We start from the raw sequence: 23571 nt of genomic DNA on the forward strand, positions 1-23571 counted from the left end.
TATGTCACTTGGTATACCATCTATTTCGGGGGCCTTATTTTTTGCTATTTTCTTCAAAGCAGCTTGAACTTCTGCCTTCATCACCATAGGCTCTTGCTCAAATGTTATTTCATTAAATTCTTCTGTATCTGCCAATTCCTTTCTATATAATGACTCAGTATATTCCTTCCATCTTCTTTTGATACCTCCTGGATCATTTGACATTCTGCCTAAAGCATCCTTGATTGTAGCAACTCGAGGTTTGAATTTGTTCTTCAGTTCCTTGAGCTTAAGAAATGCTGAACGAGTTCGGCCCTTTTGATTTTCCGACCCTAGCTCCTCGCACATTTCATTGTAATACTTTCCTTTGTCATTCCGTGCTGCCTTTACAAAGACAGAAGAGGAAGAAAAGACCAAAATGGATGTCAGAAGAAACTCTGAAGATTGCACTGGAATGTAGAGAAGCCAAAGCACAAGGAAGGATTCAAGACACTAAAGAGCTGAACAGAAGATTCCAAAAGGCAGCACAGAATGACAAAGCAAAATTTAATTACATTTCTTAATAATACTATGCTCAACTAACCAGAGCATGCATCTGCCCTCATAGTAATAGATTTTCAAGCATCCAGCACCATCTCATCATTCTTCTTAATGGTTCTGTTTTTTTTGTTTTTCTTTTCATGCATTGAAAGATGTTTTTCAAACTGTGTCCTAGAGAACTCACATGGAAAAAAGGAGTGGAAGGAAAATTTACTGGCCAGTTTTCAGGCATTTCCACCCGAAATTCAACTGTAAAACTGAATAGCATCAGACCTCCTCCTCTAACTTCACAGGGAGAAGGAGAGAGAATCAAGATCCACATTAGCCAAAGGCTGGTTCCTGTGAAGTGGAAGTCAGCTATACCTCCTCTCTGCAGTCTTTTTACCGATTCTGATGCCAGCCTTCCCTCCCACTTCTCTCCTTCTCTGCTGAGTTCAGTAGTGTGTAACAGTGGCCACACAGAACTTACAGACTCGTAAGTTCTTACAGACTGCACTTACAGACTCTCGAACTTACAGACTGCACTCAAACTTACGGGGATTGTTAGGGAAGTAATTGGGTAAAATTCAGGAATGAGGATGACAGAATGGTTCTTTGGTCCACATAACTTACGTCATATCCCATCAGGCCTTTCCCTTAGCTCCTTATAGCCCCTCAGCATCAGCCCTACTTGGGTATTACAAACCTCTTTAGTTAAGTCAGTAAGTGCCCAAAGACACCACACTCTGCCAGTAAGCTTCAGCCTGAAGGTTCTTAGGTCTCATTCCCAGTGTATCCGTGGCTCCCCCACCAAGACCCAGAAGTAGTCCACTCTGGCAACAGACCTCCTGCTGAAGGTACTCAGCTTTCTCATCTCATGGGCCATGAAGCTCATTGTATCATCCCCTGCTGGTCACCTGGTCCAGCTGTTGTCATTTATTTACTGCTCTTGCTGCCATTTCTTGCCACCTCAGCTGAGTCTTCTCCTTTCTCATAGCTCTCTCTACCTTGGGGACCGAGCTTAGGAGGTCTAGGTCCAAAAGACACTCCGCTCTGCTGACTCTTCTTCTAGGTGGTAGTGAGCAGCCCCTTGCCTCCATTCTGTTTCTGCAGTTGACTCCCTTTAAGCCCCATGGGAAGGCAGAATGGACCAGTCCGCTTGTTTAGTGTTCCATATATTTTCTTTTCATGGTCCCACCCCCAACAAAATTCCTATTAGCAGACTATCCAAACCCCTGCCCCCTTTTTTTAATTTATTTTTTAATTAATCCAACCCCCTACTGGACCACAAATGCCTTATTTGCATAATCCCACTGCATCATTTTGTATCACAGAACAAAATGAGTAGATTTTTTGTTAGCTGCCATTGAGTCTATTACTACTCATAGAGACCCCATGAACAACAGGCTCAAATCCTGCCTTATCTCGTGCCATCCTCACAATATCCGACATGTTCAAGTCCATTGTTATAGTCACTGTGTCACTCTGTCCCTGAGGGTTGTCCTCTTTTTTGTTGACCCACTATCTTTCCCAGTCTGATATCTTCTTCCAAGGACTGGCTAGAAAGGCCATATTAAATAATTCACTGTACCACATCAACAAAAAGAACTTCGCTCTCAACTGTTTTATTTGCCCTGCAAAGTAAAATTTCATTTGAACAAAATGTTTAGAGGCTTGAAAGTTTGAAAATCACTCATGTCGAGTTTATCATAGATGTCGCTATGGGTCTCAGGTGACTTGATGTTACATAACAACAGAAAACCATAGATAGATATTCAGTTCCTGTCTCTCCAAAACCCAGTGATGCTAGTCACCTCATAGTGACTGCCCTGTATTGAGATCGCAGACTCACTTTACTTACTGCCTGTGTGTTTTATTTTTAACATCAGCATCTGCATTACCCATGTTGTTCCCAGAGGTGTTCTCTGATTATTTTCTCCTCCAAATCGCTGGCCACCACCCACACTGTTCTTTCTGCTATATTATATCTGCTTACCATCGCAACTAATTTCAAAATTCTGGAAAGAGTATGTTTATCTAAAATAATTTTTCTGATAGCAAAAGTAATGTGCTCACTGTGGAAAACTGGATAGCATAAATAGCCTTAAAGAATAAAGTGAAAATGAGTTATTATCCAATTTCCCAGAAGTAACCATAGTTAATATCCATTTGACACATGCCTCTCCAGCATGAAATCATACTGTATAACATTAAATAATGAACACTTTCACATGCCATTGAAATTTTATCAAAATACATTAATATCTTCATAATGCTCTATCAGATGTACATATGTATCATGTCACTTGTTCAGCGTGTTTGGGGCCATTTTAAATCATATTGAATAAACATTCCCTATTTAACTCTTCATTGCCCCTCTGATCACTTTCTTAGAACTAAACCTAAAAGGACATTTACTATTAACATTTTTATGGCTTTTTATGCATATTAAAAATTTACTTTCAAGGGAGCTCTGGTGGCCTAGTGGCAAGAAGCTGCACTGCAATTCCAGAGGCACATGGTTTGGATCCACCAGATGTGCTGCTGGAGAAGGAGGGGCAATTTCCTCCTGTACCAGTCAGATCTGATCTGACGGTACACACACAAAATATAATAAAATAAAATTTTAAAAAAATTTACTTTCCAAATATTTTGTACCATTTTATACTGTCTCATTTCAAAATTGGGAAGGGCGTACGCCAGGGATGCATCCTATCTCCATACCTTTTCAACCTATATGCAGAACAGATTATCTCTATGAGGAGAAATGTGGGGACAAGATTGGTGGATGATTTATCAACAACCTGTGTTATGCAGGACCTGAAGCGCCTGCTGCAGAGTGTCAAGGACTGCAGCCTACAATATGGATTGAGGCTCAATGTCAAAAAGACAAAGATTCTCACCACTGGACCAATTGACAGCATCAGGATGGATGGTGAAGAGATTGAGATTGTACACAGCTTTAGTTTGCTTGGCTCCATAGTCAACAGTCTTGGCACCAGCAGCCAGGAAATTAAAAGGCGCATTGCCATGGGAAAGTTTGCTGTTAGGGACCTCTCCAAAGTACTGAAGAGCAATGGTATCTCTCTGGAGACTAATGTGCGTCTGATACAGGCCATGGTCTTCGCAATCACTTGTTATGCATCAGAGAGTTGGACAATGACCAAGGAGGATAGAAGGAGAATTGATGCTTTTGAGCTGTGGTGCTGGAGAAGAGTATTGAGAATACCATGGACTGCTAGGAAAACAAACAGATTTGTCCTGGAAAGGGTTAAACCGGGTGGCTCCTTGGAGGCAAGGATTCTGAGGCTTTGTCTAACATACTTTGGACATGTTGTGAGGAGAGACCGGTCCTTAGAGAGGGCCATCATGCTTGGGAGGGTGGAGGGACAGCGCAGGAGAGGAAGGCCCTCTATGAGGTGGATTGATTCAGTGACTGGGATAATTGGCATGGGAGTGTCAGAGACAGTGTGATTGGCATAGGACAGAGCGGAGTTTAGGGCTGTTGTACATAGGGTCGCTATGAGTCGCAAGCGACTCGACGGCACATAACAACAAAAACAACATTAATGCTTTAAGCCAACTACAGTTTCTCTTTTGTTTATTTACTTGGAGAAAATGTTAAATAATATTTTGTTGATATTTTCTTCATAAAACTATCAGCATATAGAATTGTGCCTTTTTTTACTGGTGTGATTACTTAGTAAGCAATCCCCTCCAATATAAGATATTATAATGGATACCTGTAATGTCTCTGAGGATCCCTGGATGGTGCAAATCATTTTTAGTCAGTTAATAACAGAAAGGTTGCCAGTTGATATCCATTAAGCAGTACCAAGGGAGTGCCAATGGCCTAGTGGTAAGAAGCTACACTGGGATCCCAAAGGCACACGGAATCCACCAGCTTTTCAACAGGAAAGGCTGGGCAGTCTACTCCTGTGCGATTAACTGTATCTGATAACCCCTTGGTCAGCTATGGGTCAGTTCCAACTCGATGGCACACAACAACAAGTAGTATGAAGGAATAACAGGAAAGCAATAACATAATGTCCCAGAATGCAAAAGTATATATTTGCTCACTGTTGATCCCAGTGCTAGCCCCATGGAAGATGTTCAGAAAACATTTATCTAATGAATGAATAGTAACGTTAATACTATGTTTCTTTCTTTTTGTATTCTAGCTTATATATTTTTTCATTCTTTTGTAGTTTGGGGCTCACACATTTTAATGTGATTATTAGACATTTCTATTTCTTTTGTGATCTGTATTCCTTGTTCATACCCCTGACTGCTTTTCTCCTGAAATCTCAGCTGTATAACATAATAAAGATGATCCTTGACATACTACATATTTGAGTTGTGATGAGCCAACTTAACACCTAGGATTTTTGTTTTGTTTAGGAGAATTTTTTAAAAAACATGTAGTTGTTATTGCTACGTGCTGTCAACTCAAGTATGACTTGTAGCAACTCTGTGAACAATAGTTAAGAATCCTGTTCTGTCCTGTGCCATCCTCATCATCTGTGACACCTTTGAGCTCATTGCTACAGTCACTGTGTTAATCCATCTCATTGAGGGCCTTTCTCTCTTTCTTTGACCCTTCACCTTTCCAAGCATAATGTCCTTTTTGATCGAATCTCTTAGCAACATGCCCTAAGTACATACCTTACAGTTAGGACGTTCTGGTGGCATACATAGTCTTTAGGGGGGGTGTGCTGCTAACCTCAAATGTGGCACTTGTTTGAATCCACCCGTGGTTCCCTGGAAGAAAGATGAGCAGTCTCCTCTCGTGCAATTTACAGCCTTTGAAACCAATGATGAGTCAATTCTAGCAACAAGTGAACGAATTACAGTAACATTCTCGTGACTGACCTTGTATGCAGTAATAATGAAATGTAAGAGAGAAAGAAAGACTGTATTCATCAGAACCAACTTGTAAGAGTCATCAAAATAGAACCCACAAACAAGAGAGGATAACATTGATGAATGGGACCTTCTAAAGACTGAGTCCCTGTGTACCATAAAAAATGTTTTTCTAAGAGAATGAAAAGAAAACTTGCTGACTGGAAAAAAAAATTGGCAATGATTTCTCAGATAAAGGTCTCATAACAAAAGTTTACAGAACACTACAGGGCCTCTACAAGAAAAAGAATTATAGTTCAATACAAAATGAGCAAAAGACATGGACTTTTCACAGAGAAAGACATTTACATGGCCAACAGACATATAAAGAAACTCTCTAAATCACTGGCAGTAAGAGAGATGTATATCAAAACCTCAATGAGGTACAATGTCACCCCAGTCACAGTGTCAGTTTAACAGGACAGCAAGCATTAAATGTTGGTGAGGATGTGGAGAGATTCAAACTCTCATACACTGTAGAATTATAAAATGACACAACCACTTTGGAAGGCAGTTTGGCATTTCCTAAAAGAGCTAAACATCGCAATTCCATATGACCCAGTTATTCCACTGCAAGGAATATACCCTAAGGAAATTAGACCTGAGACATAAACGAAGATTTGTACACCAGTGTTCATGGCAGCATTATTCACAATCTCAGGAACATGGAAACAGCTCAAATGTCCAACCACAGCTGAACATAACACACAAAATTTGGTCTTCCACGTGTGACAGAGTTCTATTTTTTTCTTCCTCTGCCCACCAGACCCTGGGACTCTGTGATTTTCTTCCTTGTTACCCTCAGCCACCTTGCCCCATCCCCATGCCCCTAGGACTTTTATACACATCTTACTAATCATCCTTCTATTTTTACAATAATGGTCTTATATAGTATTTTTCCTTATAAGCCTGAGTTTGTTCACTCAGAATAATAGTCTCTGTCCTTTCTTATGTTATAATGTTGTTGTTGTTGTTGTTGTCATGTGCCATCAAGTCACTTGCGACTCATAGCGACCCTATGTACAAGAGCCCTAAACGCTGTTCTATCCTGTGCCAATCGCACCGTCTCTGACACTCCCATCCCGATTATCATGTTATATAGTATTTCTTAAATCATTGCTTTTGAGTACTGCATAGTATTCTGTTGTGTGAATGTACCACAGTTTCTCAATCCATTCATTTGTTGATGGACATATGAGCTGTTTCCATTTTTCACAACCCATAGCAGACTCTTCAGAAGGTTTCCAGAGACAGTAAATTTCACAGGAGGAGACTCTCCATCCTTCTCCCATGGAACAGATGGTAGATTGAAATGATGCACCTTTGAGATCGGAGCGTGGCTTCTTACCACTAGGCCACCAAGATGACAAAAAAAACCTTTGGAAACAGTGGCGATAGTAGCATATCCTAGTGAATATAATGTATGTTTCAAAATTGTTAAAATGGAAAATGTTTTATTATATATTTTAATATAGCACACTATAAAGAACTATTAACAACAAATGAGTGTGTGGACATACTTTCCTGGTCTTGGTTCATCTAAAATTTATTAAAAGTCTGATTAGGTGGTGTTTACTATATTACATATTGGAAATAGATTTAGGGGCCATGGAGTCAGCTATGGGTCAGTTCCGACCCTATGGCACACAACAACAGAAATCAGTCCCCTAGCCCTGTAGCCACTAGTAAATTCCCTTTCTCTCTGCATTTGCCTAATCTAGATATTTCATGTAATTCAGGCAATATTTGTAATTTTGTGTCTGACTTAGTTAGCAAAATATTTTCAAGGTTCATCCTCGTCATATGTTGTATATGCATTTTATGCTATGTCAAAAGAATTTTCTTACTAGAGTTTGGTAGGGAGTCCGGAGGGAGTGAATTTTAACCTTAAATGTGAAAATAACTTTATTAAGAGATTTTTTTATTGTGGTGTTATTCTTCAAGATCATAGGATTTTACCTGTTCAGAAAAAAATAAAGACTGAAAAATCCCTTAGCTTCATTTTAGATTTATAGTCATATGCCTCATTATTATTGTTTTTCTTTCTTTCCAGAGATAGACTACTGTGCCTCATCTAATCACAGATGTCAGCATGAGTGTGTTAACACAGAGGATTCTTACTCTTGCCGTTGCCTGAAAGGATTTACCCTGAATCCAGATAAGAAAACTTGCAGACGTAAGTCACACTAGATGCCCAGGAATCAGACGTGGGCCCCATCTTCATTATCAAGCACTACTGTAGCAGAAGTACCCTTGTTATAGCAAGGTGTATCCAACAAGTGGATGGCTTTAACAAACAGAAATTATTCTCTTACACTTTAAGAGGCGTAAGTCCAAATTCGGGCTGGGTCTGGGAGAAGGCTTTCTCTCAGTGTCTACTGGTCCTAGGACTTTCCTAATGTAGAAACTTGGATCTACAGGATGTCTTCATGAGTCTGCTCCCAGCTCTTCTGTCTTGATGGTACTGAGGTCACCACCTCTCTGTTCACTGCTCTCTCCTTTTCTCTCTTGTTAAATAATGAGATTCTAAACAACCAAAGTTTAGAGACCAACAAAGCATGCAGCCAGAATGTCAGGTAGTGCTTAAACTGTCCCGATCCCTAAAGGAAGCAAAGATCAAGTTTATATACAGAGATTGGGCATGGGGGTTACACGAAGTTTGTTCCAGTCGTCAATTGAGATTTTTTTTACATTCAGGAGTCATTATTGTTTCTGACTTCTCATGGGTGTCCAGGCCCTGGGCTAGGTGCAGAAGGAATGGTAACTAAGCTTGGTCAGCATGTACTAGAACTTAAAGCTCAGCAAAACATGGTATTGCCAAAATTACTGATGCATACATTTCTTAAAATAGCTGTCAGACATTCAGATGGCTAACAAGCACATGAAGAAATGTTCAAAATCCCTAGCTCTAAGAGAGATGCAAATCAAAACTACTATGAGATACCATCTCACCCCAGTCAGAATAGCAAAATTTAACAGAACAGCAAGCAACAAATGCTGGTGAGGTTGTGGAAAAACTGGAACCCTTATTCACTGTTGGTGGGAATATAAAGTGGTGCAACCACTGTGAAAAGTGGTGTGGCGCTTTCTCAAAAAGTTGAAAATAGGCGAGCTCTGGTGGCCTAGAGGCAAGAAGGTGTACTGCAATCCCAGAGGTGCACGGTTCAAATAACCAGATGCTCTGCTGGAGAAGGAGGAACAATCTCCTCCTGTACCAGTCAGATCAGATCTGATCTGACAGTACACACACAAAATTTTTTAAAAAAGTAAAAAAAAAATAACCACTGTGGTAGGCAGTTTGGCATTTCCTAAAAAAAAAAAAAGTTGAAAATAGAGACACCGTTTGACCCAGCAATTCCACTACTGGGAATATACCCTAAAGAGACCATAAACAACATCCAAGCAGATATATGCACACCCATGTTTATTGTGGTTTTGTTCACAATAGCAAGGAGTTGGAAACAACCTAAGTGCCTGTCAACAAACGAATGGATAGGGAAGCTGTGGTATATTCACACAATGGAATACTATGCTGCATTGAAAAACAAGGAACACATGCAATATTATTCAAAATGGGTGACCCTGGAGGACATTATGCTGAGTGAAATATCTCAGTCACAAAAAGACAAATACTGCATAGTGCCACTGTTGTAGAATGGGACAGACATCAGGGTTGGGGTAAGACTGAGAAAAACTGGATACATTATGTATACTGCATTGGAACAGATGAGGGAGAGAATGATATAAAAGTGATATATGATAGGGTATTATGGTTATCACAAGAGTCCAGAATTAAGGTTGCATAGTGGAGTGTACTTGGGGTGGGGGGATTATATACCAATAAAGGAATTTTTCTTTTACTTTTCAAAGAGAAGAGTGAACTGAGGGGGAAGGGTGGGCAGGGAGAAAAGTGCAACAATGAATGAATGGAAATCCAAAATCTCTGTAAATGTTCATTAAAATGAATAAAATAAAATAAAAAAAATAGCTGTCAGAACAAAATGGCTTCCCTGATGCTAACATATAAAAATACTTCTTTTTTTTTTAAAAAAAATTATTTTCTTAATTTTAATGAACGTTTACAGAGATTCTGTATTTCTATTCATTGTTGCCTTTTTCTCCCCGCCCACCCCTCCTCTGCTGCTACAGGACAACATCCCAGGGAAACTCACTTTACACAGGGCTTTTACTTGATTAAGAATTTTTGCATCCCTTTAAACAGGGCTATATTACTTGATTAAGGATTTTGTATCCCACCCTAATATGCTAACAACTGATTTGCTGATCATATCTCAGATCATGGGAGACTATTACATTGTTATATAAACCCTTCCAATCCTGCCTCATTAACATCATGGAAGTTAAGATTTGTAACATTTTGAGAAATTACATAGTATTGAGAATCCTAGCTTTGCCTCATTGACACATATTTTTGGGAGAAATAATTCAATCTGTGACAGACATCAAACAGGATCCATCAAGCTAGACTATTCCTGAGAAACCACTTGTGTTGTTAGATGCTGTCGAGTTGAGCATGACTCATAGCAACCCTGTGAACAAAAGATCTGAACCCTGTTCTATCCTGCACCATCCTCACACTTCCTGACACACAAGAGCCCATTGCAGCAGTCATCATGTCAATCCACCTGGATCCTCCGCCCTTTCCAACATCATGTCCTTCTCCAAGGAATAGCCCCTCCTAGCCACATGCCCAGAGTATGTGAGGGGAAGCCTCATTGTTCTTGCCACTAAAGAGAACTTCAGCTGCACCCTCTTTAAGACATATTTGCTCATTCTCTTCACAGTTCAAAGGACATCCAAATTATTGAGAAGTAATGACATCAGTTTAAGGACTAAGGTGCATCTGATTCAGGCCATGGTCTTTCCAATTATTTGCTATGCATCTGAGAGCTGAACAATGAATAAGGGTGACAGAAAAAGAATTGATGCTTTTGAGTTGTGGTGTTGGAGAAGAGCACTGAACATCCCATCGACGGCCAAGAGAACGAACAGATATGCACTGTCTCCAAGATATGACAAACCACTAGATCCGATTATCACCAACTGATATTTTTTTTTAATTTTTTTCCCTGCTGAATCCTCAACTCCTAGGTTGGCCATATCCAATAGGTATAGCCCAATATTTGTTGAAGGAATGAATGAGTAAATTTCTCTCTTTTTGAGATTTATTATGGATAAAACTGCAACTGGCTGAATTACTCAATTTTGTGAGACACATGGCCTTTTGAAACCATGAGGATTGTGAATTTAAAAAATATACCCCCACAATCCAATGCCCACCCACGCACAGTGAATGAGCCCTCCCAACAATGTTATTCACAGAATTCTCTGGAGTTTCTGTTTAGAAATGTGTTTTTCTATATGCTTCTTCGCCCACTCCTTCCTGGCAGTATCTGTAACAGGGTTGAGTTTTTAAAGGTTTGACTGTATATCTCTCTGGAGCATCAGGGTGGACTCTGACTGAATTCAGATGATTCACATTCTGCTGGTAGCACGCATTCACTTCCCCATTCAATGTGATACACATTAAACCTTTCTAGTGGCAGATGGTTGCAGAACCCATGTTTTGGAACAGGCTTTGCTTATAAAACATAATTCCCACTGCCTTGCCTGCATACAAACCCTAAAAACCTCCAAAAATTAAATGGGAATTTTAATTGAGAGTGTTCAGAACGTAAAACAATTATGATAGATGGAATATTTTCCATTAGACCACACATGCATACAAGATACCAGAGGGTCAGCTTCTCTAAGCTGATCTCCCCTCTGTACTGCTTGTACCTTTCTTACAAGAATGAGTCTATTACCGGCTGAGGCACCCAGGAAAATCACTCAAAGGTACATTCATCTGTGGACCAGAATGCTCTTATGTGGAAGAGGATAATGAGCTCTGGTTCCTCTCACACCCTCACTGTGGTTGCAGGCTTCATTCTGTGTGACTAATGGAATGAGAAGGAAATGAGTTAGGCACGTGGCCATCGGAGGAGAGAATTTCCTTTAAGCCCTGCATCTCTTACTAATCATCCACACTTCCCTCATTGCCTGCTTCTTTTCCCACACCCTGCCTGGAGAGGCACTCGGAACAGGAGAAGGAGCCAAGGCAGTGAGCAGGCCACTATGAAGGAAGATCAGGAGGGAACATGTCAAGGAAGTAACCATTGGGAGTAGTGTGACTTGCCAGTCATCAGCCCACCGATGGACCTGTTTGTAGACTGTGCCACAGTCCACAGTCTCTAACACTCATTTACATATAGTCAGTATTATAGCTCCATTTCCTCTATAGCCAGGTGCCCTAATTTTCCATCCAAGAAAAATAGACATTCCTCCCCACCCCAAAGCATGGTGTCCTCATGAGCCCTTCTTCCAGCATCCTGCTTCATCGTTACATTTTCCGTTGTCTTTGCTGGAAGCCCAGCCCTCCTGACTCCTGAGGTCAGCCTCCTGAGCCTCCCCTGACTTAATGCCTTCGGAGGACTTTGGCAGACAGCTCATGTGGAAGGCTCACTGTCTGCCACTCATACTCCGGAGCATTTGACGGGAGAGGACGTTGGATTTAAAATCTGGAGCTTGTCTGAGGTCTCCTGAGTGAACTGAGTGCTGGAAATCTAGAGCTCTGAGTACAGCCATTTACAGTTAATGGGAGGTTGATGGATGGTGGCTATTTAGAAATCTAATAAGAAATCTATTTTTCGAAAGAATTTGATGTTTTAAGCTGGGTAAAAAAGTTCAAGGCAGAATGTTACTAACAGATCCTGCTCCCCAACCCCACCCCACCCCCGGCCAAGATTTGAGATTTGTTCTTCCTTCTCTGGACACCATTTCTTATATTTAGAGAGTGTTGTCATTGACTTGAAACAAATTAATAAGGCAGCTACGCAAAGCCCAGAAACTGGGTTTGGCATGGTGTCCAGGTGCAGCTCCAGGACTGAATCTGACATGGGCGGGACTCAGAGCTGGGTTCCAGGTTGCTCATTCGGGGCCCCCAGGCTGGAGTGGGAGATCATCCACCTGAAAAAGCACATGGAGATTGAGTTGGGAGAAGGAATGTCCATTCTTTGGCCATGTCACATGTATCAGACCTTGGGCAGACCTCTTTGCTCTTCTGGCTCTGGATTTCCTAAAATGAAGCAACAGGACTTCCTAAATTTTTGGTTGTTTGTCCAATATTTCAGCCTCTCACTCCCAGTGCCACTCAGCTGGCATTCTAATGCGCTTCCTGGAGTCACTAGTCTTTCATGTCTTTCTGAGTAAGGAGACTTGGTGGTGTAATAGTTAAGTACTTAGTTGCTAAATGAATGGTCATCCATTTGATCCCACCAGAGACTTTCTGGGAGAAAAAACCTGACAATGAGCTTCCATGCAGATTATCATCTGGGATCCCTGTGGGGCAATTCTAATCTGTTCCTTACGATCACTGAGAGTTAGGATTGATTTTGTGTCATAGAACAACAATCTTCCCAGAAGACTTTTCTTTATTTGAGTTACATATAGATGCCTCTCCTTTATTGGAGTTGCCTGTACACGGAGTTGGCCATCATAAAGACTGTTATCTGACAGTCCTGTTATCTGACCTTAGAAGGATTTACTGGTGACTCTGAGACTTATCAGATAAAGCTATGCCCAAGCCTGGCTCTATGTATACGAACCACTTCACAGCTTGTGAGGAGGCCCAATGATATATGAGTTACAATGGTCCTCAGTAAGTATTTAGTGAGTGAGTAAATATCTAAGAAGCACACACATGCATACATGATGTAAATAAAACAAAGAGCTTCAGTTATGCCTCTGCTATATATAACAGTCTGTCCAGAAGAAGGTCATTTAAAATAGCTGCTTGCCAGATAACTGAATAATGACCTCATTAAGCATCTAAATGTTTTTCAGTTGAGATTGTTTTGGGTGTGAGTCTTTCTTATATCCAAAAGACAATGCTGGCTTTCTATAACACAATGTGCTGATGATCATTTCACCTTCTCCTAATGACCCAGTTTCAGCTCTGTGAGAGCTCGGTTACTGATGTGTGTGGAGGTGGCTCCTACATACCCACCACACTGCTGGATCCTTTGTGCCTTGTGTCTGTCTGAGGTTTTATTGCCAGACTGTTTCTCTTGATCAAGTCTTCATTGCTTGTACAGGGCACTAGGTTTTGCTTTTCAGGGGTGAGGTTGCTGATGACTTCCAGATGAGGGTGAGCAGAAACTGCACACAGCTAACAGTATTCTCCTTTTTTCTGGTGCAGAAGGGATGTGTAGTGGAGAGTGTGTCAGTAACAGCCAGGCAGCATCTCTTCCTTTATGCCAGTACCTGCAGCATGTCCTAATGACTGCTCAGATTTGTCCTCTGTGAATGCAGGTAGTTCTGTCCACCACTTAATGCCGTTGACAGGTGCCATCAAGTCAGTTACAATGCACAGTGACCATATAAACAATAAAGCTGGACCTTGCCCTACGCTGTGCCATGCTCAGATATACACAAACCCACTATACAGTCACTATAGCAAGCCATCTTATTGAAGGTCTTCCTTTCTTTCTCTAACCCTCCTTTCCCAGAATGATGTCTGTTTCCATGGACAGGTCCTTCCTGACAGTATGCCTAAAGTAAAGACGGAGCATACCATCTTTGCCTCTAAGGAGCACTCTGACTGCACTTCCTCCAAGATAGAATTTTTTTTCTTAACCACTCAATGTAGAGACACGTAATGTGTCCTTTAAGGAACGGGTCTGGAGTTCCCCTGATCTAAGTTCCATTTGCTGCTCCATTTTGCAAGCTGTAGGATCTTGAACAAGATATCAGTGCCTCAAAAGAAAAAAGAGAGGATATTTCTATCTTCAAATCTTCATTTCTACATCCTTAACATTAAGACTAATAATACTGAATGAATAATACTATTCTGTACAACCAAAGGAGATTGTATTTCTAAAGTATTTATAAACTGTTTAGCCTATTGCCTGGTTCTTATTAGGTGCTTAAGACATGTTAGCTTGCTATGAGTTGAAGAGAGGAAAAAGAGAGAGAGAAAGAGAGCGATGTTAGAAATCATTATTGAATGCCTCTGGGATCAGAAAAAGTATGTGGTCATTCATCCGAAAGAAATAGAGATTGATGCATCACATGAAAGAAATGTTAAGTACTATACACTTTCATTAAAATTTCAGTTAAAAAAAAAAGAGTGGTAAGTAATCATTGTGAGGAAAGCTGTGAAAGAGCACGAGAAAGAAATTACTTCATCAGGAAGTCATGGGAGGCATCACTGGGAAAAGGATACTGAGCTAACGTGATAAAAGATACAGAATAACAGGCAATAAAAGATACAAATCAAAACCACAATGAGATACCATTTTACTCCAGTAGCAGTGGCAAAGTTTAACGGGACAGCAAGTAATACATGTTGGAGAGGATGTGACAAGATAGGAACTCTTACACATTGTTGATGGGCTTGTAAAATGGTACAACCACTCTGGAAGGCAACTTGGTGCTTCCTCAAAAAGCTGAACATAGAAATTCCATATGACCCAGCTATTCCACTACTTGGAATATACTCTGAGAAAATGAGAACTGAGGCACAAAGGGAGATTTGTACACCAAAGTTCATAGCAGCATTGTTCCCCATCTCAAGAACACGGAAACAGCCCAGATGTCCAACCACAATCGAATGGATTGGAATGATGGAATACCACGCAGCACATAGGAGCAAAGATTTTGTAAATCACTACCTAACTTGGGAGGAACTGGGAAGCATTATGTTAAGTGAACTAAGTCCCATAAGGACAAATACTGTTTAAGACCATTTTTGTAGAACATGTATGAGGATCCAAAGAGGGTAGAGGAGGAGCAGAGGGGTGAGGATGGGCAGAGAAGTGGGGTGGTTAATCATATGGTTGCACAATTTGATAAGTGGAGGGAGGCGGGAGGAGTGGATAAAGGAAATGGGAAAGATCTGGTGTGAAAAACAGTGTATATAAACTTTGTAAGTAAACCTGTTACAGTAAAACATTTATTTACTTTAAAAAAAAAAGATGGGGATTAGCTAGGTAACAGTGGAAGTGGAGTGGGAAGGCCAGGGCACAAAAGGGAGACAGGCCAGTATGGGATGTTCAGTGAAATGAAAGTCAATGTGTCTGGAGCACGCAGAGCAAAGAACATAAGAAGAGTTGAGAATAAGCCAGAACGAGATTATGTGACGCTTCCTAGGCTTGCCAGAGGTCCTGGTCTTTATTCTATGGACAGCAAGGGAGCCACTGATACACAAGGGTGGCATGTGTCCTACCTACAAGTTCTTTGCATGTAGACTGTCTCAGACACTTTTTTTTGCAAAGAGACATAATGAATAAAAATGAAATGTGTACATTATCAGTTGATTATGGTTCAGATTTCCCTCTCTATCAGGTTCATTTTTTACCATACAAAACAACATCCAGTGATTAAAACTTTTACCTTTTTGCCTAATAATTCCAGCAGTAATTTATCCTTAGGTTGGCTCAGTGATACCAAAACTCACACTCTTTCTGTCCTTTTAATCTGCTATCCTTACATGCTGACTTTTCAACCTCAATTTTATTTTCCCTGTGGCTGCAAGATGGCTGCTGCAGCTCCAGGCATCATATCCTCATTCTACGAGAGCCAAAGAAAGAAAGAGAAAAGGACAAGAAAAAGTATTTCTCCTTATATATCACTGTCTTTCAAGGAGGAAATTTTTTTTTCTTATATCACATGGGTCAGAACTAGAAGAACAAAGTCTCTTTTTCTACCAATATTGGCAAAGAAGAATATGGTTGCTGAGCTGGCTTAGACTAACTGTGATTCATTCCCTAGGGGTCAGGGTTCTCTTACGAGAAAAACTGTCTATTGTTGGCAAGGCAGCATCCCCAAAGAAAGGACAATGCTGTCTGTTAAACTAACCCAGCCCAGCCAGTGAGGTTGGCAGTGACCTTTTCCCCCCTAACACCAGTCTCAGGAAGGCTCATTATTTCCTTTTACAGTTTTTCATCTCCCTCAGACTTACTGTTTGTGGGATCTTAGCATTTTCTACCAGGAAATAAAATTACTAATCAGCTACTGGTAATGATGCCATTTTCTGTCATTCAGCAGGAACATAGCTTGAACAGGGCTTATTCTTAACTAGGACAGAACTGCAGTCACCTGGGCTGTATCAGAACTATATCTCCTGATGTATTTTTTAGTTTGATGGTGTGAATGTTCATGTGCCCTCACTCAGGGCAAGTGGAGGCATGTAAACCCTTTCTAATGGAACCTACGACTTCTTGACTCTCCTCAATAGCTGGATGTTTTGCAAGATCAGTTTTAGTTTGTTGCTGTTGTTGTTGAGTGCCATGGAGACGAGTACAACTCTTAGCGACTCCATGAACAATGGATCTGAACCCTGTCCTATCTTGCCCCATCCGTTTCATCCCTTAAACATTTGAGTCTATTACCACAGGCTCTGCATCAGTCCATCTCATTGTGGGTCTTCCTCTCCTTTGATGACCCTCCACCTTTCCAAGCATGATGTTGTTCTCTAAGGAACAGCCTCTTCTAATATGACTAAAATATGTGAGACAAATCTTCACCAGCTTTGCCTCCACGGTATATTCTGGTTGCACTTTGTCCAACACATATCTGTTTGTTCTTTTGGTGGTCCATGGGATATTCCACATCCTTCTTCAGCACCACAGCTCAACTCAAATGCATCAATCCTTCTTCTGTCATCCTTATTCCTTGTCCAGCTCTCAGATGCACAGCAGGTGATTGTAAAGATTGTGGCATGAATCAAGGTAAACCTTAATCTCTAGACTGACATCATTGTTCTTCAGGACTTTGGAGAGGCCGCTGATAGCAGACTTTCCCCAGTGATGTACATCTCCTGATTTTCTGACTGCTTGTACCAACGGTGTTGATTGTAGATCCAAACAAGATAAAATCATTGACAATTTCTATCATTTCTTCATCAATCATGATGTTGCCCGTTGGTCCTGTGGTGAGGAATTGTGTTTTCTCGATGTTGAGATGCAATCCATATTGAAGGCTGCAGTCCTTGATCCTCTGCAGCAAGTGTTTCAGGTCTTCCTCACTTTCAGCAAGCAAGGTTGTATCATCTGCATTATGTAGGTTGTTAACGAGTCTTCCTCCAATCCTGGTGCCACATTCTTCTTCATAAAGTCCAGCTTCTCAGGTGGTTTTGTCAACATACAAATCAAATAGCAATGAAGAGAAGGTATAGCCCTTCTGCACACCTTTCCTAATTTTAATCCTTTGCTCTGTTTGGACAAGGCTTCTTGGTCTAGGTAGAGATTTCATATAAACACAATTAAGTGGCCTGGAATTCCCATTCTTCTTAAGGTTAACCATAGTTTGTTATGATCCACATAGTCACATGTCTTTCCATAGTCAACAGAGCACAAATAGACATTCTTCTGGTATTCTCTGCTTTCAGCCAAGATCCATCCGGCCTTAGCCTACTGTTTTCCAGTGTCACTGTTGGATCTACTGGAGAAGGCAGTTCCCTCATGCTTTGGGATATATTTGGTGATTAGATTAACTCTAGAAAGAGATTGACTGGATTTTCTCAGCTTTTCATTCTTTCTCAAAAGGGGAAGGGCTGGGAGCTGTGGCCCTTGCTCCATTTTCTGTTTGTTTGCTATCAAATGGGGAAGAGACAAATGCTGAGGAACCAGCAGGTGTATTCCAGTTTCAGGTGTTCTTTCAAACAAGCTCCCAGAGCTTTATCCTATTTTTAAAGCCCCAAAACATCCCAAAAACCCTCCACTGCTGTTAAGTCGACTCTAGCTAATGAGCCCCCACCATTGAGTTTTCAAGGATGTAGATCTTAACAAGAGTGGAATCCCCAACTCCGCAAAGATTTCTTAAAGGCACACCTCTGGTCTGTGACCAATAGCACCACATAGTCCCAGCCCTCCACTCACCTGTCTCACCTCTCATAGGCTCCACCCCATGGCCCACAGGGTCTTGACCTCACAGCTGCCTCTGAACTCTTACGTTCCTGCCATACTCAGCTCCTCGAACCTCCCCAGATGTGGAGTTCTCCTTGACCCGAATCCATAGGCCTTTGTTTTTACGATTCCTCATTCTACTCCCCTCGCTCCAGCCCTCCCATCTGCCTGACTCCTTCTTGTCTAGGCTTTCAGTTGTTCATTACATCCTCCAGGGAGACTTCCTGGCCCCCAGACTCAGTTGAGTCCCCTCCTCTGTACTCTGTTGTATGCTCATGTCTTCCTCCCAAACCACAGCTGAAGCCCCTTAGGGCAGGTGACTCCACCCACCATGCCCTTCCACTATAATTCTACCCCCCTCTTATTAGGATATGTGACTTCACCCACCATGCCCTTCCACTATCACTTCACACACACACACACACACACACACACACACACCCTTAGTTCACCTTCCGATCTGGCTCAGGGCCTGGCATTTAGTTGATGAATAAATGAAGTCATGGTCCATTTGGGGCTCACTGAGCAAGCAGGCACCACCAGCTCTCCCCATGGGAGAGACCCTGAAGATAAGGCTTGTTCTTTCTCTCCTCAGGCATCAACTACTGTGCACTGAATAAACCAAACTGTGAGCACGAATGCGTCAACACAGAGGAGGGTTATTATTGCCGCTGCCGCCGAGGCTATACACTGGACCCCAACGGCAAGACCTGCAGCCGTGAGTGTGCCCGAGGGTCAGGCGATGCTGGGGAGAGCCTCCAGCAGGCACCCTGGGTTTCACTGGCAGCCAGTCATTCCTGAGACGCCTGGGTTTCCTGTGGTTCTCATGGTCCAATGGACATAATCTTGCTTGGGCTCGGTTTCATCATCCATCAAATGGGACTATTAATAATACTTACTTCATAGGCTGGCACAGACAGTTAAGCATTTGAATGACTACTAGTGCAAATGTTGGCAAGGAGGACTAGGAAGACGTTGTTGTTGTATGCTGTCAAGTCAGAACCAACCCAGAGCTGACCCTCCAGTGGGTTTTCAGAGGCAGTTAATCGCATGGGAACAAATTGCCCATCTTTCTCCCGTGGACCAACTGGTGGCCTCGAACTGCATGTCTTCAGGACTGCAGTGCAGCTTCTTGTAACTAGGCCATAGAGCTCCCTGCCATGAGAGATAGACCTAATAATCTGCTTCTAATAAGTCACAGCCTTGAACACCCTATGAAACCGTTCTCTGTACATACATATGGGGTCCTCGAGAATCAGAATCGATGTAACTGCAACACCAGTGCCTCACAGATTGGGTTGTAAGGATTAAAAGAACCAATTCATGTAAAATAGAACAGTGCTGCAAGGCTCAGTATGCATTCAGTACAGAGGGTTCGCTGGTGGTGGGGTCCCGTGGCTGTTCCCAGCCATATGGCTGAGAATCTCAGGCAGTTCTGATCCACCAATTGCTCAAAAGATGGGCAGTCTCTTCTCAGGAAGATTTATAGCCTTGGGCACACAATGGAAGGTCACCGTGAGTCCAAACTGACTCAACAGCACTGAGTTTGTAGCAGCTACTCTCACTTCTATACCACCAACACAACAGCAATGAGTTTGGTGGAGTCTGAATATTTTATTTGCTGGCCAGAGTATTCATTGGCTAGGAGTCAGATGGGCTTGAATTCAGATCTCCTCCAGTAGACTGGCTCTACTGTATATTTTGAACAAGTTACTTCATTTTTCCAAGCCTTGGTTTCTCATCTATTTTTTTTTTTTTAATGTGAAGAAGATAATAGTATGGAGCTCCTAGGGTTAAGAGCTCCTAGGAGCAATAGAGCTATTTCAGTCTCCGACCCCTGGGTCTGGCACAAGGTGAGCATTCAGCCAATGGTCATAATTCATTATTGTCATGGAGTCATGAAGCCTGAGGGCCGCCACAGGGCCTTTCTGAGGGCAGAGCTGAGAAACATGGACTTTTTGTGAAGCCTTGTCTTCATTTCCTTGTGGAGAGCCACAACAAAGCTCCACTTGGTGATGTAAACACATGGAAACTTGTAGGCCTTGCCAGCTAGACGCTTGGGACATTCTTTATGAGGCACAGTCTCCTCTGGCCCCGGCCAGCAGGGCTGGGAGCCCAGAAGCACAGGGTCCCCGTACCCCTGCACAGGGACACGGCGACTGAGAAAAGAAGTGGAAAGGGCCTTTTCTGTGGCCTTCACTCAGCAAGCCGCACATCTGCGCCAGCTTTGGGGACAGAGATGGATTGTGAATGAGAACAGTGCAGCTGTTGAACATTTGGACCCTAAATCGCCAGGAGGGGAAGTTTCACAGATGAAGTATTAGGTATAGAGGAATTGTCAAGAAAACTTATTTCCTTTTAATCTTCAGAAGGAACAAGTGCCCCAAGCAGGCTTTCTAAGACTGACCTCAGAGGCCAATGAACTTTTGAACCAGAAAGTACTAAATGTCTCTGAGTCCTGTGAGAGGCCATTGGGGAGCAAGGGGTTTCCTGTTCACCAAGGGAACACTCTGTTGAAGATGATTCTGCATAGATCCTGCCTTTTTCCAGGAGTGTGTAGCCTGCCTGCTGATGGCCCTGGCAGGTATCCCAGGCAGCCTGGGCATGATCTGACTAAACCCATCCGGACTGCAGGGCCCTGCCTCTCCCCCTCGTATGCCTTGAAGGAGCCTAGAGATTCTCACAGCAGGAGCTTGAAGAGATTAAGGTCTCTTGTCTCTCTAGAAAGGAGCCCTGGTATTGCAGTGGGTTACATGTCACTCTGTTAACAAAAACAATGGTCTGACTCAACCAACCATTCAGTCTACCAGCCATTCTGAGGAATAGAAATGAGACAGTCTATTCGCATTAAGTCACCGCCTCAGAAACCTGAGGTTGCCATGAATTGGAATTGACTCCACAGTAGTAGGCTTGGTTTGATTTGGGGTTTGGTTTGAGGTCACCCTAGCGTTAGAGAATTGGACAGTGACTAAGGATGACAGAAGACAGCTGGACCATGACTAAAGGTGATAGGAGAATTGATGCCTTTGAGTCGTGGTGCTGGAAAAGAATCTTAAATATACCATGGGCTGCCAGGAGAACAAATAGATCTGTCCTGGAGAGGGTGAAACCAGCTTTCTTGTTGGAAGCAATGATTTTGAAGCTCCTTCTCTCATACTTGTTCACGTGGCCAGGAGGAACCCATCCTTGGAGAAGGACATCATGCTTGGAAGGGTGCAGAGACAGACAGCACAGGAGAACAAGACACGAGATGAGATGCATTGACATGATAGCCAGGGCAGTGGAATTAGGTGTGTTGGAGTCAATGAGACTGTCCCAGGATAGGGAAGGGTTCAGAGCCATTGTGTATACAGTCATAGGTGACTCAACAGCACATAACAACAATATCACAGGTGGGATCCAATAAGAAAACTCACTGAATCAGACAGTTTCCATTGAGTCCATTACAACTCATGGTTACTCCACATGTGTCAGAATAAAACAGGGATCAACAGGGTCTTAACAGATGATTTTGGGAAGTAAATCCCGAGGCCTTCTTCTCAGACGCCTCTGTATGGACTCAAACCCTCCAACTCTCAATTATCAGTCAAGCGTATTATGTGTTGACCACCCAGAGACTCCAGTCAGCTCTAAGAAAGTGTAAAAAGTGGACCACCTCAGAGAAAGCCATGGTGTCCTGCTTCTCCTGAAGGCTCAGGATAACAGCAGGCTCTGCCATGCTGTGTCTGGGGACAGTGTGAGCATTTTGTTTTATCCTCGCAACTGCCCTATGAGGCAGTTACATCTTTTCCCTATTTAAGAACAGGGACAATAAAGATTAAGTAACTTTCCCAGAATCACATAACCCTTAAGAGACGAAACCAGGATGTGAACACAGACATCTGGCTCCTGAGACTCTGCGAGTGTTTGTGATAGGTGCAGCCAGCCGTGGAAAGTTCCAGAAGGTACAAGCCCCAAACCCTGAGGCAGTAAAGAGACCCATGTGGTGGCCCTGCACAAGGCTTCTAGTGTCTCTCTGGGGTGCTTTTTCTCCTCGGTGAAATCTGGGGGGTCGCCAGCGAGGCTGTCTCTGGGAGCTGCTCACCACAGCTGTGTGTTTGCTCTCCTTCAACGCTCTCTGGCTGCCCAGAGGGGCCAGCTGTGCGGCCTTCCAGTGCCAGGATCAGCCACATATGCAGGCTCAGGCTTTGGTTTCTTTTCAGACATTTAGGTGTCCTGGTTTGGGGGGAAAGTGAAAAAAAGCAAAACATGTTTTTTCTCTTCATTTTCAGATAGAAATGAGTGACTCTTAACTTAGCACTACTTAATAATAAGCATTCAGTAATAAACAAGTTACAGTATGCCAGATCCTGTTCTGAGGGCTTCAGACATGTGTCCACCCATTAAACCCCCACCACACTCCTGTAAGAAGGCAACCATCATGAACTCTATTTCTCAAATCACAGCATAGCAATATGATAAGACAGAGCTGAATTGCCCCATGGGATTGCCAAGGGTGCCATCTTTACAGAGAGCAAAGGTTCATGGGGCCACTGTGAGTCACAGTCAACTCAATGGCAGTTTGAGGCTGTAAGTTCAAGTAAGGCCAGAAGGCCCCTGGAAGAAAGGCCGGCTGAAAACCTTGTGGAATTCACAACTGCTGACACACACTCGGTTGACGTGAGTTGGAGCTGACTTAATGGTAGCAGCATTTTCTGTTTGACGCCTTCATTCTTAAACATTATTTTCATCAGTGTGGCCTTGGGAAGACCAATTTTTTTTTCTTTTCTTTCTTTTTTTTTTTTTTTTTGGTGTGAGTGTACCGTCAGATCAGATCTGACTGGTACAGGAGGAGATTGTTCCTCCTTCCCCAGCAGAGCATCTGGTGGATTCGAACCGTGCGCCTCTGGGATTGTAGTTGCAGCTCCTTGCCACTAGGCCACCAGAGCTCCCCGGGAAGACCAATTTGACCTTTCTGAGCTTGGGTTGTCTCTCTGTGAATTGGAGATGACACCTTCTTGGGAGCACTACCATGATCACAGGTCAGGTATGCCAAGGCTATGGCCAAGAGAGCTGCTGTCACCAGCACTAAGGATGTATTACCCAGTCCTTGTAGTTGTATGTGCTTTACTTTTCAAATAAAGGAATGGGACTAAAACAAATGAAATGGGCTGATTTTCCAATGGTTGACATGGAAAGCAGGCTTCCCCAGGGCTCGTCGTGA

The 23571-nt window shown here is 42.5% G+C and overlaps 1 protein-coding gene across 3 annotated transcripts in view; it reads left to right on the forward strand.

Annotated features, from left to right (window-relative positions):
• The window catches only part of MATN2 (matrilin 2), a 189519-nt gene that overhangs the window by 116593 nt on the left and 49355 nt on the right, over positions 1 to 23571 (forward strand). For 2 of the 3 annotated variants that reach the window (XM_006900358.1, XM_006900357.1), the window contains exons 6-7: positions 7454 to 7576; positions 18964 to 19086. In XM_006900358.1, coding sequence (XP_006900420.1) covers positions 7454 to 7576; positions 18964 to 19086 — 246 coding nt within the window. The remainder of the gene's footprint in view (positions 1 to 7453; positions 7577 to 18963; positions 19087 to 23571) is intronic. The other variant, XM_006900359.1, reaches the window with a different exon arrangement.

This window comes from Elephantulus edwardii, unplaced genomic scaffold, assembly GCF_000299155.1.
Source record: "Elephantulus edwardii isolate Elephantulus edwardi_28Jun2011 unplaced genomic scaffold, EleEdw1.0 scaffold00282, whole genome shotgun sequence".
In the NCBI taxonomy this organism is placed as follows: Eukaryota; Metazoa; Chordata; class Mammalia; order Macroscelidea; family Macroscelididae; genus Elephantulus; species Elephantulus edwardii.